Below are 19,361 nucleotides of genomic sequence, written 5' to 3'. Positions count from 1 at the left end.
CCTTTTGCACATGTGAGAGTTGTCATAACTCTTTTTTTTAAGTTAATGTTTGCTGTGCCTGTCTTTTTATGTTGATTAAATATGACAATTTATCATCACTCTTTTTGAACAATTATATATATTGTAAGATTCTCTTAGTTAATTATGTTATTTTGGTGTCTTTTAGTTATATTTAGTTTATTAATTTGTTAAAGAAATGGAAGCAAATTAAAGGTTTGGTACCATTTATGTCAATAACCCTGATTTTTTAAATGAAATACACTCTAATGTACCATGCGATATGGCATCTGATGTGGCAAAAATAAATAAAAAATACTACTCCGGTCGCCACGTCATTGAAAATGGCCGGAATTTGTAAAAAAACCAATCTGAAACAAATGATAGAAAATTAGGTACTAAAAAGATACAAATTAAAGGTTTGGTATCATTTTGATACAAAGTCCAAAGGTTCGGTACCATCACAGAGTCCAATTATACTCAGTGATAGTGCCCTGTAATAAATAGATGAATAGATGCTCTTCTCATCTATTATTATGCTGCTTCACTGAGTACATTAAGTCTAACAACTGTTTGAAGTTTACATTGTTGATTTTAGTATACTAATTTTTGCATTAATAACGCTGACATTGTTGATCTGTTTTTGATGACATTATTGATTTTAGTATACTAATTGCTTTTTCTAAATTATATCTTATGCTCTGTACAGTATATCATGCCAAACCTGTTACTCTGGAACACCTTTGCAAATTCTATGAGACCAGACATCAATGGCCATACGAACAATGCGAATCCGGCAAAGACTATGAATGGAGCAGGTAGCATGTACAACAAGGATACCTAGAACAAAGGAGGAGTTATTATTTCTTCGCGCTGTGTTGTATCAAATCTGTTGATAGAAGAGTTTTCTTAGGAATTTCAGTGGCATTTTTGATTTCTTGCTACCTATGTTATGAATATTTGTCAAATATGATTTTTTGAATTTGACATTCAGTCCCACAAACTGGCTGTATTGATGAGCGGACAGTAGTCATTTTTGGAATTGGTACGAAAATAGCAGACTTGGAGCGGAAAAATTTACAGTTGTATTGATCACGAGATAAAAGAATGCCTGATTCAGGCACAATTTGCCTGCTACTACAACCAGATAAAAGAATGCCTGATTCAGGCACAATTTGCCTGCTACTACAACCAGCTGATGATTGAAGAGCCAAAAATGTTGTTTGCAAACACAATTTCTAGAGGGATAATTACTTGGAAGATGGGAAGATGCAGAAAGAATTAGACAAATAATAAACCGCAAAACAATCAGAAAACTCTCTGGATACTGTCCGGTTCGAGTTGCATAGATAATTACTGATATTAACACAAGTTATTGGTGATGGTGTGATGCTATCAATTATAAGATTAGTGATACATCAGCACAAAACTTTGATCGTAAATTTACTTCTTACTTGCATTCTGTAATGTCCAACATGAATAATAATAAGAAAAAACAACTAAAACTCCATCTTTATTGTTAGATTTCTACATCTCCTGAAATTCTTAATAGAGATGCTCACAACAGAGAGAAATCATGACTTGTTCAACATTTCTTTTGCTGAAAAACCGAAGTAGTTATCAGAATGGTTAGGAGGCTCATAAATGAAACAGGAGATCACATCTCTCAGTGTAATCACACCAGCAACTTTATTGTCATCTCCAGCCACCACATAAATTCTGTGAACCAACTTTAAAGCAAGACACTGAATCACACTGCCAAGCGTCGCGTCGACTTTGCATGTGATTGGAGGAACAACTCTGCCGCTTCCTTGAGTCGCGCTGATTGTTGCCATGAAATCAGAAACTGTGAGCTGCCTGAAAGAAGATAGCAAATTGAGTTAAAACTTCAAATATTTGCATTTTCTAGAGTGCGTTTATTTTCAATGTTTAAGATGTGGTTGCATACACCACCTGAAGCTATTGAAAAGTTCCGGTTTCAGCAACAAGTGCCGTATATCCCTTATGCTTACATTCCCAACAATCTTCTTGTCTGGCCCTTCTATAACCGGAAGACCACCGATATGGTTCTCTTTCATTAACTTGAAAGCTTCAAGAATCAGTTTGTTACTTTGGATGCTAATAACCTGGCAAGGGAAAACATAGTAATCAGCAAGATGGAAATACAATTTGGTAGTGTCGCTAATCTGAAAAATGTTAACCTCATTTGAAGACATGAAAGGAAGTCCGAAATCTGAAATAGGCCGTGCAGTAATACAATCAAACCAATCCCTTCCCTTGCATCCCTCGAGACCCTGAATAATTGCAGTTTGGGTGATGAAGTTCTGAATGTCAGGCTTTCCTGGTTCAACTACAGGTACATTACGCAGCCTGTATTTGGAAAGTAGAAGCAACACACTCAACATTGAACTGTCTGTTGCAACTGGAATAAAAGGAGCCCATCGGTATGTTTTAAGAACCGACTTCACCTGCGACAAGGACAAAAGTTGGAGCAAGAGCAGGATAATACTAGCATAGGAGTCGTCAGAGATAAAGAAAGAAAACTACTGATTTTGTTGGATCTTCTCTAGGTAATACATCTGGATACTAATACGAAACGTAATCTAAACGATCCAAATCATATTAGAAATAATAAGAAATTACTCAAAACTAACACTTACAGTGGTCGACTTGAAGGGTTCTTCTTGAAGAATAACTTTGTAGAAATCCTCGCCCAAGTTATCGGCAGCAGTGGGAGCATCTTTCCCGATTCCCTTATCGGCAGCCACACCACCAACAAGAGCAGCACCCACTGCAGCAGCAGTGAGGCCAGCAATCGCAGCCGGACCTGTTACACCTAACGCTACTGCTCCGATAGCACCAACAGCCCCCGCACCCACGCCAGCAGCTGTGGCTGTACTTGCTGATAAAGCAACAGCTGCAAGTTCTGCACTCTCCAACACCCACAGAACAATAGCAGAGTAATCTATAATTCCCAGGTACCTATCTCTCCAATCCGAACTACTCGTAGCTTCCGGATTCTTCACAGGAGCGGCCATTATATTGCATTCCGAAAAAATCTTGACAGCATCAGCAACAGACGTGTCTGCCAGAATTTCAATGACTAGAAAAAAGTAATCGTATAGCATTAGTATTAGTACTAGTTCTTTCGTTACGAACAGAAAAAGGCGAAACTCGAGTCACCTTTGCCTGTGGGGACTAATGGGAACGAGGACACAGGAATTGTTGCAAATGCAGTATTTAAAGTCTCCTGCAATGCTAACGGTAACTTCTTCCTCGACTGTATGGTCTCAAAATACGCATCACAGCTTTCAAGATTCGAATTTCTTTTCGCCTCTTCACTCTGTGCCATATCTATATAAACACACACCATTCTAACATTTCATTTCATGGTCTATTATGGATTTTTATGCATATAATTCAGCATCAAATAATGATTCATTAACATAAAACATGGATTCTGTTCACAATTGTTTAATCTAAATGTAACATTACAATTTTAAAACAGGTACAGAATATTTTGAAGTGAAGAAAATAATATAACATACCTTTGAAATTTTGTGGATTAGATTGGGATTCAGAATTTAGCAAAGCTTCAGAATTGAGTTGAGCAGGTTGTATGTAAGAACTAGTTCTTGCTTCCTGTAACTGCCATGTGTTACTATTGCCACGTGGGAGGGCTGTGGCCTATCCACGTTGTTGGGAGGGGTTGTCCTTATGGGCCATCGAAGCTACACTCTTGAATATAACCCATTAAGTGGTTTGTTGGAGTTTAATGGAAAGAAAAGCCTAGTAAAATACATTACATTTAATTAATGTTTAATATTTTTAAATTTATTTTGATAAATTAAAATATTTATAAAAATGTTATAGTTGATATATGATTTGAAATTATTTCAAAAATTTATTTGAATTTTTTAATATTTATGATTTTTTTTTAAATTAAGTTAAAGAGTTAAATTAAACTTCATTTTTAACAATCAGACTCCTTGACTAAGTCAAATAATGGAGTTCATTAAAAAACGAGGTAGTAATCAATTTAATCAAATGTTAGAAGATAAACAATTGAGTATTTAAAAATCATAGAGAAACTGCCTATCATGATCTATTGTCAGGGAGAAATTAATAATTGTCCCTACAATTTAATACTCCGAATTAAAATGCTTAAAACGTCGTACAATATTGAAATATAAAGAGTATTAAAAAGAATAGAATGGGAAGATGTAAATAGGAACAATTTAAGGCATGTGAAATTTGTACTAGATTTATGTAGCCAGGTTTTCAGTATTGGCAAGGGTTCTGATACCCGTCCATCCATCTTGAAAAGGTTTTTTGTGAAGAGTCATCATGTACACATGCAACAGTTTTAAGAGAACTTTCGCTCCTTTTAAAAGTTGAACACTGCCACGATCTAAATTATTGAGCCGCGACCGGCGCTAGGAAATGAGAGTGGTAGCTCTAAACTCCGTATAAAGCCCAAATTTACTAAAAAGTTTTTCGTAAATAATATAACATATACACAAACAGAAGCAAATATATTTACAAGTATTTACACCAGAATATTCTGATATCCACATGAGCTCTACTTACTGTACCACATACAAACTGGCCTCACGGGATTATATACATATTGTTATATTATAAACATATCACCGACATCTGGTGCCGTGAACAAAACCTAACGTGCGTAGCCTACAAAAATATGTAAACATGGACAACAAGTAAAATATAAAACCAAAATGCATTGCTGTCAAGGCCACGACTCTGTCGACACAGGACCACTACTGCAGCACTACGGAAGTCGAGAGCTATACATGTGCTGCTGACTTCCGGATCCCAAAAACGACCTCTGTCTAGGTCCAGACACTAAGCACCTGAAAATGTTTAAACAACAACAAGTCAGACTATGCTGAGTGAGTTTGCAATTTACTAACGATATTATAAAATAACATCGCATTTCGAATAAAGCAATAATACGAAAATACATATAATCAAGCATTTGATCCGTTCGAAACTAAAAGTCTGAAGTTAACACAACTTACAAATATTCAAATCAATTGTTCAATCCAATGGTCCGGCCCCGGGATAACTCAACCGCGTCAGCGGCGACAAACCTCTTAATCCCAAGTTGTGGACCCCATGATAACTCAACCGAGTTCAACCCACTAGATACGGGCCTCAGGATAACTCAATCGAGTTTAACCTCGTATTATTCGTTCATATTCCAACTTCCATAATCATATCATGCTTATATATATCAAATCATTTCACATAGTCTAAACACACTAGACTGACTCAATACTGGTGATCACACAGCCTATTGACACCCAATAGGTAGCTAATTTCTTCGGATCGCATACTAATTTCACGTACTTTGAATTTAATATAAACATATAACATGTAGCAAATAATATATAATGAGATGCGTTTAAATAATATATATATATATATATATATATATATATATATATATATATATATATATATATAATATCAAATAACTTGTATAATAATACACGAAAGTAAAGTGCAACTCACTCGGACCGCTATCGAATCTATGACGTGGTCGATATAATAGTATGCTCGCACTAGCCCACATCTGCTGATCTCACCGCTCGCGGATGCGTCTGTTAGATATTAATTAATGTTTAATAGTTAGACGTGAACCTCGTATTTTATATGCATAATACTTTAAAGTTCAAGGTTTTAGGTTGATTAAACTTCATTTCTAGCGTATTTATGGATTCGATAATCTTTAATCATATACACGGTTTGACGAATACCATTTCTTATATTCATCGATCGTATAATCTTCTTAATGTTTTCTGTTATCATTAACTATCGAAAACGTCGAGGTTATCTCGAAACTTTAATTATCGGGGTCCTTAATTCATCTTTAGGGTTTAATATCCAAAAAATCGGAATCTAGGTCAAATAGGGGTCAAAAGTCCAAATGGTACCCCGAATCGACTGTGCGGGCGCATAGGAGGTATTGTGCGTCCGCACAGCCTACTCAGGCTGTGCGTTCGCACAGCTTCGGAATTCGTTTTCCGGGCTGATCCATAGATTCTCGATGCCCTACACATCCTCCTAACACTTTTTCCTTCTAACCCGTCATTTCGTTTCGTCCAAAAACATAAAAATCGAGCTAGTTTCATCGAAATCAAAATCCCCAACTTTATTAAATATGAAACAGTGAATATACTCCAATTTCAATACTAATTCTTAGAGTTTTACCTTAAAATGAAGCTTGAGATCCGTAGAGGATGGAATTCCAGAGAGATCGGCGCAAAAATCACTCAAAACGGTCGAACGGAGAAACGGCGAGCGAACGACGGTGAGAAACGTAAAAGAAACGATGAAGCTTGAACTCTCTGGATCCTTCTACTGATCCTTCATTCATATTTTATTTCTTTTATAACATGGCTAAAACGTCTCTTTGATCCATGTCTTCGTTAGTTATTATAAATCATTTAACAAACTTTTTCTTTATTCGATTTAATCCATTACTTAATCAATTAATATCTCAATTAATTCGTATACGTATTATTTATATCCAATAAATAATACGATCCAAGAACTTATATTTTTCCGTCAAATGTTCATAAATTTCAATTCTTGAGACTTAATTGGTTAAATTATCACTTTAGTACCTAAACTTTATTTTTTGACCTTTCCTGCCATTTTTCCTTTTAATCTCAATTCCAACTTTTAAACTAAAATCTAATATTAAATTACTCATAATTACTTTCCCAAAACCGACCTACTAGAATTCTATTTATCTTAATTTCTCGGAAAACTTTCCGATATCACCACTCCGGCGACTCAAAAACTGGACACGTAGCCCAATTAAATAATTTAAACTTATGGGGTATTATAAACCCGAATTTGATGTCTTCATGAGAGTTGTAAATATTCGAGTTAGCTGTCTAGGGACGTCTGAATCAATTAAATCGGATGTCATCAAAATGAGTTATGTCAGAAATATTAAGACTGAGTACATGCAGATTTTAGGGACGTTTTACAAAGCCAGCAGCTTCAAGGGCGATTTCGACCCTTTTAGAAGATGTATTCGAATTTTATGTTTTCATAAAAGCTGTAGGTATTGGAGTAACCTTTCCAAAGACGTTTGAATCAATTCAATCGGACGTCGGAATAAAGAGTGATGCCTTATATTTACAGGCTGCCTTTACAAAAGAATTATATGTATCTACTTTCTATTTACTTCGTATTTATTGTATATTTGAATATTAACAATTAGTACTAAGTAAACTTGAAAGTAATAAATTTTGAAATAAATTAAAATTATGGAGAAATTGAACGCGTGTTGAATTGTTCGGATAAAATAGTTCATTTGCATAAGGTGGAAAGTATTTGAAATGATAAACTTTTCAATAGCTAAATTTAAAAACAATGCATTTCAATTAAATAAAAAAAATAATAGATCAATTTTATATTTAATCGGTTAATTTTTTTAATGATATAGGTCATTTTAATTATAAATTAAAAAAATTTAATAATTCAGAATTAATAATTTTATTAAATTTATATTTTATTAAATATTGATACTAATAAATATAAAATATTTAATACTTATCTTTTTTAAAAATATACAATATTTATAGTATATTGATTTTAATAAAAAAATGTATATTAAATAATATTTATATTTAATTAATTAATCATATTCATATTGACTGTTTTTGTATGAATATAGTATATTCGCTCTCCTTTTATATGAGAGTGGTTTGTACTTATTATTTTTCAGATAACAAGTCATTATTATCTTATTAAACCATCAAAATGTGTGCCTCTCTTTGAGATGAACCAGTTCAGCGCTGTGCTAAAATCCGACCCTATTTTATATCTCACACTCTGCACATATACACAATAATTTAACTTTTAATTAAATATTAGGTATTTATAATTATTTTGTTATTATAATCATTTTATTATTTTTGTTTAAATATACAATCATATCTTTTAACTTTAAATTTTTTTAATAAATATTTTTTAATTATTAATATTAAAAGAATCTAATCTAACTTGGTTGAACCGGTTAAATTTATGAACTGTCTATAAAGTCGGTTTGATGTCCAAATGAAGTTTTAAAAACATTGATTTTTATTTTATTGGCGTAGAAGGGTGGGAAAATAATAAAAACAATGAAAAGTCGGTAGATTATTAAAGATTTACATCAATTAATTTTATGACCGTCAGATTCAAATGATATTATTTTCTTAGGTTAAATAAAATTTAGGACAATTATTATTATTAGGTAGTTTCTCCATGATTTATAAAAGTCAACTGTATACTTCTGATGTTTGTTTAAATTAACCACTACATCCTTCCCTCAGTTAAAGAGTCTTTTATCACAATTAAAATTTAATTTGACCCACTAATTTATTTTTCTTTAAAAAATTGATAAATTTATAGAATCGTAGAAAAGTCCAAATAAATTTTATAATTTGTTGTTGGTCCAAATTGAGCGCAATGTATGGGAGAATACATTCATGAGGCTCAGAATGTGAATCATATAATCATGGGTCGGACACCACATTAAACCCAAAACCCTAAGGTAATGAATTAGGTAGTCCATCCCACTTATATATTCCACATTCTACTCATATCTTTTCAATATGGGATTTCCATCACACTTAATATTCAACATTTGTTTATAATAATCATAGAGAAACTGATAATCATGATCTAAAGTCCGAGAGAAATTAGTAATTATCCCTACAATTTAATAATCCACATTAAAACGCTGAAAACGTCGTCCGATATTGGAATGTAAAGAGTATTAAAAAGAATAAAAAGAGAAGATGTAAATAGGGGCCAGGACAACATGAAAACAAGGCAATGCGAAATTTGTACTAGATTTGTGTAGCCAGGCTTTCAGTATTAGCAAGGTTTCCGCTACTAGTCCATCCATCCTGAACTTGCATCGAATACTGCAAGTTCCATAACACATCTTCTATTGAAGGCCTATTATTTAACTCTTCACAAACGCAATTCATGCTGATTTTAACCAAACTTCTTACTGATTCGTACGCGAAACTTCCCCTTGTTGACGGATCTACCATTGCTCGTAGTTTTGTTGGTGCTTCACATAGCCCCTTTTCAAGCTGTTTAGAATACATGAAACACATATTTAACACAAAAACAAAATTGCAGACAAGGTTTTGATTGTTCAATAAGTACCTGAATCTTTAATTCTTCGAGTTCATCCGATGATGCAACTAATTTTCCAGTAATTAATTGGATTAGGATCACACCAAGCTGATATATATCTTCCTTTTCAGCATTTACACTGTTGTTATAGATATCTTGTCCATTTAGAGGACTTTCTGAACCCACCTGGAAATTTCAACAATAGAACAACTTAATAAAGAACGATCCATTAGCCAAAGTTTTGAAATGACCCAAGTTTCGCACCTTTGATGGCATAGGAATGGTATAATTTGTGAGTTTTGCAGTGAGTGTATCATCCAAGTATACATTTTCAATGTTGACATTATTTCCGAATATTCCGGGAGCTACTCCTGTATGCAAGAACTGTATTCCCCTTGCAACTCCGATGGCAATCGACATTCTTTGTGGCCATTTCAGGATATCCTTTTTTCTCCGGTCTGTTACATCAAAATCATAGGATTACATTCTGAAACCTTTCAGCAACCTAACCTAATGTTTGATCATTCACCTGTAAGATAATCGCGGAGAGATCCATCGGTAATGTGTTGAAGAAGAACAAAAACTGTTGTAGCTGTACTTGGATGATCCTGATAAGTAACGGTGCAGTGTCCGAGAACACTAGCCAAATGCAAGTGTCTCAGCTTTGAAAATACTTCCATGTGCTGCGCCAAACTTTGAACCAAATTCTTCTGCTTTAATTTCACACATTTTACTAGCACCACTGCCCCATCTCCTAGACAGCCTTTATACAGCTGCTAAACCATAAAAAAAAAACATGATTTCCGATTGAAGGAGTTTCGTATTGAATTTCTTCATCTTTAATTACCTGTCCTTGAGATCTTTCTCCCATGAAATTCAACGGATCAAAGTTGTTTGTCGCATCTTCAATTTCTTCTAAGGTGAACATGCGATATGGCGGAAGGCCTATTACAGCTGACCTCATTGTCTGAGGCACACGCCCTGCTCGAAAAATTGCATCATTAATATCCTATATATTAATAAGTATATTGATTTGTTGAATCATGCTGAATATAACATAGAGCCAAATTAACTTACTCGAATCAATGGTTGGCACAGAGGAGCTGATGACGGACATTTTATCAAACATAGGTGCTTCAAATTTGTCATTGTTGGATCTTGATTTGAATCTTCTAATAGTAATCAGAATCAGCAACACAAGCACACCTGTGATCCCAATAACACCGCCACTAATACCAAGTATCAGGCCAAGTTGAACACTGGGATTCTGCTTAACCGGAGGCTTAACAGCCAATGCTTCTTTGTGGCAGAATGAAAATGGATGCTGGGAACTTGGATTTCCACTAGACAGGCTATTCCATGAACTAATAACCGTGCGATTCCGCGAACTAGATGTGATACATGAAGGTAATTTTCCGACCAAAAGGTTGCTAGAAATGTCAACAAATTTAAGGTTGGATGTACAAGATGCGTTGGTTGGCAAGGCGCCACTGAGTTGATTTTTAGCTAAATCAAGATATCGAATCGAGGGCAGAGAAAACAGAAAAGACGGGATTGATCCGATTAGTTTATTGTTCGAAATGTCTAATTTTCGAAGGCGATTGAAGCTGTTGAATGCTGATGGAATGACAGATCTCAAGGAATTGTTACTAAGAATTATAGTATGAAGATTTTTACCTAAAGAAGGGAAATTGGGTCCAAGATTATTGTCAGCCAGGTTCAATTCTTGAAGTATAACTAAGCTTTTGAGATCTGGAACACTGCCATTCAACAAATTATCAGACAGAACAAGACTGGAAAGATTCTTTAAAGACACAACCTGTCGAGGAACTAAACCATAAATGAAATTCGAACTAACATTAAGTACTTCAAGTGACCGAAGTCTACTGATGTTGGCAGGAAATGGACCCCATAATCCTAATGAAACAAGTGATAAAATTTTCAAGCCTGAAAGCTTTGTCAGAAGAGTAAATAAGGCATCAATGGAGAAATTCTTGGACAAAGTGTGATTCTTAGAGCGAAGAATTTGTTTCGGGATTTTCGAAGGGGAGATTATGTTCCCGACGAGAGTTAATTCCGTTACGTGACCGTTAGAGCAGACAATGTTGAAAGAAGGTGAGGGAGGTAGCCAACAGAAGTTGGTCCAGTTAGTCCATCCCTGAGGAAACTCAATCATTTGTTGAAGCTGTAACAGAATTGTTGTTTCAGTTGGGGATAGTTGGCCAAGTGAAAGAGGAACAAGTAATTTAAGCAAGAAACATAAGACATTAATCCTACAGTTTTTCATGTCTGCAGTTGCAGAAAACAGATTTTCTTTTTCTCGGGAAACAAACAGAAAACTGAGAGAAGAGCAAGGGAATCCTGATGCTATCTAAATCGTCTGACTTTTAGTGCGAGGAGAATAATTAAAGGCCAATTGGCTCTGAATTCAAGCAATTGAATTTGCGACCCTCGATTTTCACCACCATTACTATAGTAGACTCGCGAGTATCGAGATGTCACCCGCCACCAGCACGTGACCTTTGTGAATTCCATTTTGTTTTATTTTATGTCCATGGCCATGCAAAGCAATTGGAGATATAACTGCTAAAAAAAATTAAAAATGTCCTTATTTGTCATATTTTCAAAAGGGCTTAATACATCATTTGACCCCTAAACTATACCATTTTATTCTCTGCAACCTGTAAACTAATTTCATATTCTTTTGGACCTCTTAACTATTTTTTTTTATTCTATTTAACCCCTCATTCGGAATGTGCACACCACGCGCGATGACGTGGATAAAATTGCTGACATGGCTTTGCTGACATGGGGTTAAATAGAATAAAAAAATAATTAAGAGGTCCAAAGGAATACTAAAATAGTTTAGAGGTCATAGGAAATAAAAGGGTAAGGTTAGGAGTCAAAAAATATATTAAGTTTAAATATTTTTTTTAATTTAAAATAAAAATGATGTACTTTACATATTATTTGAAAAAATTATTTAAGACATTAAAAATCATGAAATTTAGTGTGTTTTTCAATTTTATACAAATTTTAAAAATTCAGAATTGATTTGAAAAGTTTGAAATTGCAAATTCGTGAAGCACACTAAAATTTTATAATTGGAAATTCGTGAAACACACTAAAAATTATAATTTTTTAAAAAACTAGTCTTTTTTTAAGATTATCATAGTATACTAAATTTATATATTTTATAATATCGTTAAAAACAGACAAAACTTCTTTTATCATTATTTAAATGTAAATAAATATTTACATGTACAAGAAGTTGTATTATGTAATTATTTGACTAAATTTCAATATTTTTTTATTTTTCTAGAAGGTTAAATGGATGAAAGTTAAATAATTATATTTTTGAAAAGGTTAAATGGGTAAAAATTAAAAGTTTGAAGGTGCAATAGGAAAATAAAATAAGTTCAGGGGTCAAATAGAACAAAATAGTGTAGTTCGGGGGTTTAATAGAATAATTTATGCATTTTAATTATCCTTTACGCGCTTCAAAGCGTTTGAAACACACGCGTTTTCGCCACGTTGGATGAAAAAGGTCAGATCGGCAAAAAAGTTACAGTTGACGGGTTAAATAGAACAAAAAATAAAGTTAAGAGGTCCAATAGAATATCAAATTAGTTTAAGAGTCTCAGAGAATAAAAGTGTATAGTTTAGGGGTCAAATGATGTATTAAGCCTTTTCAAAAGTGATACTTATATGAGCTTCTTATAAAGGAGTGTTTATCCCATAGAACGGTTGTAACACGTCATTTTCCAACAAGTCAATGAGCATTTGCGATAGCGAATTTTTAATTATTGTTTATTTTTTTATTATTAAATATTTGCACATTGCTAACGCCTTATTGATTTGTTGCACGAATGACGTGGCACAACCGTTACATTATATAATTATCCTTTATAAACAATAGTGCTCTTTGTCCGGAAGATTTTGGATAATTTACACAAATCCCTCAAAAGTGTTCTCAGCTTATATTTTTACTTTACATTTTTTTTTTGACAAAAATCTCTCAATTAAATAAAAAAAGTTTTCATAAATCATTTATACCCTAAAAATAAACTAATGTTACAATGAAATAGGACAAATTTATCCTTTCTATGCTAAAACATGTGACAAAAACAAAACTCAGAAAATAAAAAAAAATGGCGATGCAATTAGAACTCGGATGAGATTCAGCGGCGGTCCGGCAATTAGAACTCAGATGATTGAAACGGCTTTACTAATGGATTTGACGTCGTTTTGAAGCGGATAACAAATTCTTGAGCGGTGTAATTTATTAATGGATTTCATCTGGTGATTGCATGTTTTAAATTGCTTGGGTATGCATTGCTCTGTTGATAATTGTGTTAGGATGATCAAGAATATTGTGATTTTTCGTTAAGAGTTTCAGAATATGAGTGCAATTTTGATGGTGATTGATGGTGATGAATGTTGTTAAGAGTTTCAGAAATTGATGGCCAAGAATGCTCTGATTATTGGTAAATGAAAGAAGATCTAGCAATTTGGCTACGATTTTATTTTGCTTTATAAATTATTATGATTTTCAGAAATCTGGATCTTGAATCTTGAACTAGATAATGGGTAATGATTAATTAAGATGGATATTAGGGATTAATTTTGCAAAAGTTGATAATTTTATGATGATATAATTATGAATTGATGGAAATGCCATTTTAATATTAGCTTCATCTGGATATTTATTAATATTATTATTGTTTTGGATTTATATAATTACCACTTTCTCTGTTATGCTTAGTTTTTTTGTAGGTATTAGTGGCTTTTATGGGTTTTCTACGAACCAACACAATTTGGAGAACTTAATATCTGCTTCTTTCAAAATGCATATAAATTGTTGTAGTCTTAGCTCTATAATAACATATAGTCCAGGCCTATTTTTACTTTTGTCTGTGCCCATCAGCATTACTTTTCCCTCTCGCTCCAACCCAAAAGCAAATTACGAAATCAGAAGTTGGAATCAAATTCAATATATTCATAAAAATTGTACCAAAAGTAGGTTCACATACGTTTCACATCAGGTTGCTTTTCAGTTTTATTGACTATCAATACATTTCACTTAAACACAGTTATTCAATTCTTATACTAGACTATATCTCAAAATTCTCTTTATATAAAATATCAAATACGATTGTAAAGAGCAGTAAGACAATTTTAAAAATAAATAAATTAAGGTAGTTGATATAAATTCATATCAGGTTCACTTCAGATTGATTTTTGGTTTTATAAACTATCAAATACATTTCACTTAAAAAATATATTCATTTGTATATTACACTAAATCTCAAAATTTTATCCATATAAAATGTTAGTTAAGATTGTAAAGAGCAGTTTGATAAATTTTATAAAAAAAAATAAATTTCGGCAGTTCAGTTGATATAGGTTCACATCAGGTTAACATCATGTTGATTTTCGATTATAAATTGTCAAATACCGTACACTTAAAAGAGATATTCAATTTGTATATTACGCTAAATTTTTAAGTTCTCGCTATACAAAATATCATTTAAGATTGTAAAAATCAGCAAGACAAATTTTATTAAAAATTGAATTAAACTAGTTCAGTTGATATAAGTTCACATCCGGTTCACATCAAGTTGATTTTCAATTTTATAGATTGTTAATTACATTTCACTTAAAAACAGTTATTCAGTTTTTATAATAAACTATATTTCAATATTCTTTCTATATAAAATATCAGATAAGATTGTAAAAAACAGCAAGACAAATTTTATAAAACAATGAAGACTAAACCTATTTTAAGGTCTCTGAACTATACGTTTTTTGTTCATTAGATCTCTCAACTTTTATTTGGCTTTCTCAGATCCCTAAACTTTTGTTTTTTCTTCCTTAGGTCCTTCAACTTTTATTTTTTTTTTTACTTCATAAAGTCCTTAAATGAATCTCCCTTAAAGGAACTAATGAACCAAAAAGACAAAAGTTTAAGGATATGAGCCAAATAGAAATTGAGGGACCTGATGAACCAAAAAATGAAAGTTTAAGGACTTGAGAAAGCCAAATAGAAATTGAGGGATCTAATGAACCAAAATTATATAGTTTAGAGACCTCAAAATGGATTTAGCCAAAAATGAATTAAAATATTCCAGTTGATATAGATTTCTATCAGGTTCACATCATATTGATCTTTGATTTTATAGACTATTAAGTATATTTCACTTAAAAGAGATATTTGCCCACTATATGTATATATTTCAAGCTTTAAAATTTGTTGTATTAGATATATTTTTAAATACTCATCATCGTTTTTTTTTTCGAGCATCTTGGTAAGGTACTTGAAATTGAGTTGATATTGAGTTTGCATTTAGTAGACATTGAGTCTATATAAAATTTATAAATATCACCATCAAAGATCTTAGATAATTTATTTTTAATTTATTATTAGTTTAATTATCTTTTTATAAATTTATTTTCAATAATATAAATTTTTTAATAAATAAACTCAAATAGACTAAATAATATTAGATTATTATTAGGTTTATTAAAATTTATTAAAATAAATATATTTTAATTTAATGTCCAATTTCCACCGAAAGCAATAAAAACCCTTACAGTGAGTTCATCTGGGAGACTATGGAGCAAAGTCTTTAACTGCTCCAACAAGTCAACACAGAAAATCAAAATTTAGTTTCTTCTACTAACATGATAGTTTAATTTTATAAAAGCATCAATTCGAAAATGATAAACAGCTAAATTAAATATTATAACTTTACCATTATGAGGACAAAAAATCTTGAAATTAAAAAAGACCCTGTAAACAAAATGGCCACCAAAACAATTAACCATAATACAAAGAAAATCATAAAAATCAAATAATGGAAAAGTTGTCAAATGATTAGGAAACATCGGCACTTGCTGGCTATAAGGCAAAACTGCTTAATTTTTTGTTGGCTACAAATTACTCATCCAAACTAAAATTTCTTAATTTCTTACTGGTTATAAAGTAACCTCGGCACATGCTGCTTATTCAGACCACCGTAGTTTTCATTGTCGAACACCGTCATACTTTTTTCGACCATTATATTGGAAGACTGTAGGCCTTAAGTGGCGGCAATCAATTTCCGATCATCGCTGCTCCAACCACCAAAATTGTTGGTCCGACCACCAACCCACGACACTGTTGGTCCGACCACTAATCCACCACATGTAATCAGGGACAGTGAAGGGGGCAATTGATGGAGTAAATTAGGAACACACTAAGAATATAGACCGAGAGTAAGAAGAAGAAGGAGCAAATGATTGAGTAAATTATAAGAAACACACTAAGAGTATAGATTAGGGATAAAATAGTAACGGCTCTTAACAAAAGATAGAAGTGAAAAGGAGATCTTATAAAAAAAAGAGATTTTGAAGAAAATAAATTTATAATCATTAAAATAAAGTTTTTAGTTTTTGAGGAAATCTGTGACATTTTCTCGAAGACTTTTGTACACGAATGGCCCAAAGAAATGTTAGCATAATTAACACTTTAGCAAGATTGTTTTTGAAAAATAATAAATAAGTAGAATGTATTAATGACCGAGTGTAATTTTGCAAGAAGCAAATATATAACACTTTGATTAATTCTAGAAGAATTTGCACAAAACACTCTTTTTTTTAATTTATTTGTTCTAAACACCTCAATTTCAAAAATTTATTTTTTTACTCTATTTTTCAATTGTTTTTAGTTGTACCTTAATTAGCAAAATAACTTATTTGTATTTTTACTCTCCTTTTTTTTAAACACATGTATATTTCATTTTTTTCCTTTTTTCTCTCTCTTCTCTTTTTCTCTTTCATCTCTCTCCTTTTTTTCGTTTTTTCTTTTCTTTCCTTTTTTTCTTCCTTCTCATTTTTTCTTTTTTCTCTCTTCTTCTTCTTCTTCTTCTTCTTTCCTCTGCACTTTTTTTTTCGTTTTTTTCGAATTTGCTTTTTCTATTTTTCACATTATACAAATGAACTCTAAGACAAAAAAAATTGAATAAAAAAAGAGTTTAAGAGATAATATGATGGTGATAGATGAGAAAGTTCTTCTTCTTCTTCTTCTTCTACTTTTTTTTCTATGTTGTTTTAAATTATTATAGCATCGTTTTTTAGAAATTTTTTACAATTTTTTTTGAAAAAATCGTAATGTTCTTCATTAATGATATTTTGACCTGGTTTTCAAATGTTTTAAATTAATTTTAAAAATCGTTTGAAACTGTTTTTCGAAACTGTTTTATACTGTTCGAAATCTTTGTAAACGGTTTGAAACTGTTTTATACTGTTTGAAACTGTTATTTTTAAACTGTTTAAAAGTGTTTTTAGAAACTGTTTTGTACTGCTTGAGATCTTTGGAAACGGTTTGCAACTGTTTTATACTGTTTAAAACTTTTGTAAACGGTTTGGAACTGTTTTTTTGATACTATTTGAAATTGTTATTTTATAAACTATAGGAAAGTATTTTTTAGAATCTGTTTTAGACAGTTTGAAACCTTTATAAACGGTTTGAAACTGTTATTTTTTAGACTATTTGAAAGTACTTTTTAGAAACTGTTTTAGACTGTTTGAGATCTTTGTAAACGGTTTGAACTATTTTATACTGTTCGAAACCTTTGTAAACGATTTGAAACTATTTTTTTGAGATTGTTTGAAATTGTTTTTTTTAGACTGTTTGAAAGCGTTTTTTAGAAATTGTATTAAACTGTTTGAAACCTTTGTAAACGGTTTGAAACTGCAATTGAAACTGTATTTGAAACCGTTTGAAACTGCTTTTAATAGATTTTTAATGAGAACAAATAAATTAATAATTTTACGGTTTTCTTTGTTTTTGGAGAAAGTTATGATCGTTAGATTTGAATTCAAAGTGAAATTTGAAACTATTTGATTACAAATTAAAAATTCGAGCGGATTGAAATTAAATTTGAAAGTCACAATAAATTTTTAAAAAGTAATGATAGAATTAGAGAAATCAATTTGTTGAATTGTTATGAATTGAAGATTTTAAATTTAATTGTTGATTTGTTATTGTTTGTTTCTCTTTAAATGAGCTGAAGAAGAGAAGAAGAAAAAAAAGAAAAAGAAAAAACTATGAATAATACATGTTAGGTATAAGTGGAGTATAAATAATAAAGTGGCGGGGTAAAAAAATAAGTGGTTGACACGCTTGGGGTATATAAATCAAGTTAAAATTATAGGGTTATCAAATGCTAATATTTTCTTAATTTAGGTAATTAGCTAATTCTCTCTTAATTCAATGTCATTTAGTACAAACTCGCTAAGTTGAGTCTTTATATATTTTTTGTCCCAGATGAATAGAAAATTAAAAATAAGTATAAATATTTTTAATATTTTATTTATTTAAATAAAAATAATAATAATAGTTTTAAATTTAATTTGTATTAACATTATAACTAGTTTTTGTTTAGTAAAATTATATTATTATAATTTTAAGTGAGTGGTTGATATATTATAGTATGTGTAGATACCTATTTTTCGGACAGGTAAAAGTGATAAGGGACTAAAATGCTCAATGATGATTTTCAGAGAAATTTGTCCGGGTGACGAACTATAATTTTCTTTGCTGGAATCCAAACAGGCGTAATCTGCGCATAGCTGCAAATTTGGAGGATTAAAACGCAATTAGGCATAAATAGCCTATAAAAATCTAAAAAGATTGTATTCTAGGTCTAAAAATTGGACTAATTGCAATGTCTTAGAAGTTTATGGGTCAAATTACAAGTTTTGCGGACCAAAATTGACCATGACCAAACAAACCTATAGGGTCTTAGGTGCCTTTTTAACAATTTTAAACACCAAATAAACTTTTAGCACCTTTTAAATTAGCTAGCAAGTCCAAATCCAAAAATTAAAAGGAAAAATTAATTAAATAAAGTTTAAAGCTAATCCTAAAACTTCATGGCATATCCCTTAGCAGTTTAAATCCAAGAAGACTCTAAGCTAATTATAGGTCACCCATTCTCTTATAAATTCGGGGTGAACAGTCCTGTCTCGGGAGGGGGGGGGGGGTCTTTTTTTGTGAGTTACATTCGAGAGGTATGGAGTTCAGAGGTCCGTCCTTCAGCCTCCTTCTAGAGTCAAAGGAAGGACATTGAACTGCACCAGCTGCAGATGTTGAGGAGCCATCCCAGGATGCCAACAATGACGATGACGAGAGCAAAGGCCCGCCA

At 31.8% G+C, this 19,361-nt stretch overlaps 2 protein-coding genes across 2 annotated transcripts; both read right to left on the bottom strand.

Annotated features, from left to right (window-relative positions):
- Nucleotides 1-1,411: 1,411 nt before the first annotated feature.
- Nucleotides 1,412-3,655, bottom strand: LOC126688038 (SNF1-related protein kinase regulatory subunit gamma-1-like). The gene is made up of 6 exons (XM_050382602.2): nt 3,546-3,655; nt 3,181-3,351; nt 2,658-3,100; nt 2,199-2,465; nt 1,951-2,123; nt 1,412-1,854 (listed from the first exon to the last, which is right to left on the bottom strand). Exons 2-6 carry the CDS (start codon nt 3,347-3,349, stop codon nt 1,572-1,574), a joined length of 1,335 nt encoding a protein of 444 aa, XP_050238559.1. The 5' UTR covers nt 3,350-3,351; nt 3,546-3,655; the 3' UTR covers nt 1,412-1,571.
- Nucleotides 3,656-8,707: 5,052 nt separating this feature from the next.
- Nucleotides 8,708-11,611, bottom strand: LOC126686241 (probable LRR receptor-like serine/threonine-protein kinase At1g14390). Its single transcript, XM_050380286.2, has 6 exons — nt 10,249-11,611; nt 10,019-10,152; nt 9,701-9,944; nt 9,436-9,629; nt 9,202-9,357; nt 8,708-9,125 (listed from the first exon to the last, which is right to left on the bottom strand). The coding sequence occupies exons 1-6, from the start codon at nt 11,456-11,458 to the stop codon at nt 8,874-8,876; spliced, it is 2,190 nt and encodes a 729-aa protein (XP_050236243.1). The 5' UTR covers nt 11,459-11,611; the 3' UTR covers nt 8,708-8,873.
- Nucleotides 11,612-19,361: the final 7,750 nt, after the last annotated feature.

Source organism: Mercurialis annua, linkage group LG6, assembly GCF_937616625.2.
Source record: "Mercurialis annua linkage group LG6, ddMerAnnu1.2, whole genome shotgun sequence".
Classification (NCBI taxonomy): Eukaryota; Viridiplantae; Streptophyta; class Magnoliopsida; order Malpighiales; family Euphorbiaceae; genus Mercurialis; species Mercurialis annua.
The sequence above is the reverse complement of the archived record's forward strand: the minus strand, read 5'-3'. Positions and strand labels throughout refer to the sequence as shown.

Bases quoted from the DNA above. Each gene is read 5' to 3' on its own strand.
- LOC126688038 (XM_050382602.2), bottom strand. From the start codon at position 3,349: ATGGCACAGAGTGAAGAGGCGAAAAGAAATTCGAATCTTGAAAGCTGT. The intron at 2,466-2,657 runs GTAAGTGTTAGT...TCCTTGTCGCAG, and splicing joins AACCCTTCAAGTCGACCACT to GTGAAGTCGGTTCTTAAAAC. The intron at 2,124-2,198 runs GTTAACATTTTT...TTCCCTTGCCAG, and splicing joins CTTTCATGTCTTCAAATGAG to GTTATTAGCATCCAAAGTAA.
- LOC126686241 (XM_050380286.2), bottom strand. From the start codon at position 11,458: ATGAAAAACTGTAGGATTAATGTCTTATGTTTCTTGCTTAAATTACTT. The intron at 9,945-10,018 runs GTAATTAAAGAT...ATGGTTTAGCAG, and splicing joins GAGAAAGATCTCAAGGACAG to CTGTATAAAGGCTGTCTAGG. The intron at 9,630-9,700 runs GTGAATGATCAA...TTGATGTAACAG, and splicing joins TCTCCGCGATTATCTTACAG to ACCGGAGAAAAAAGGATATC.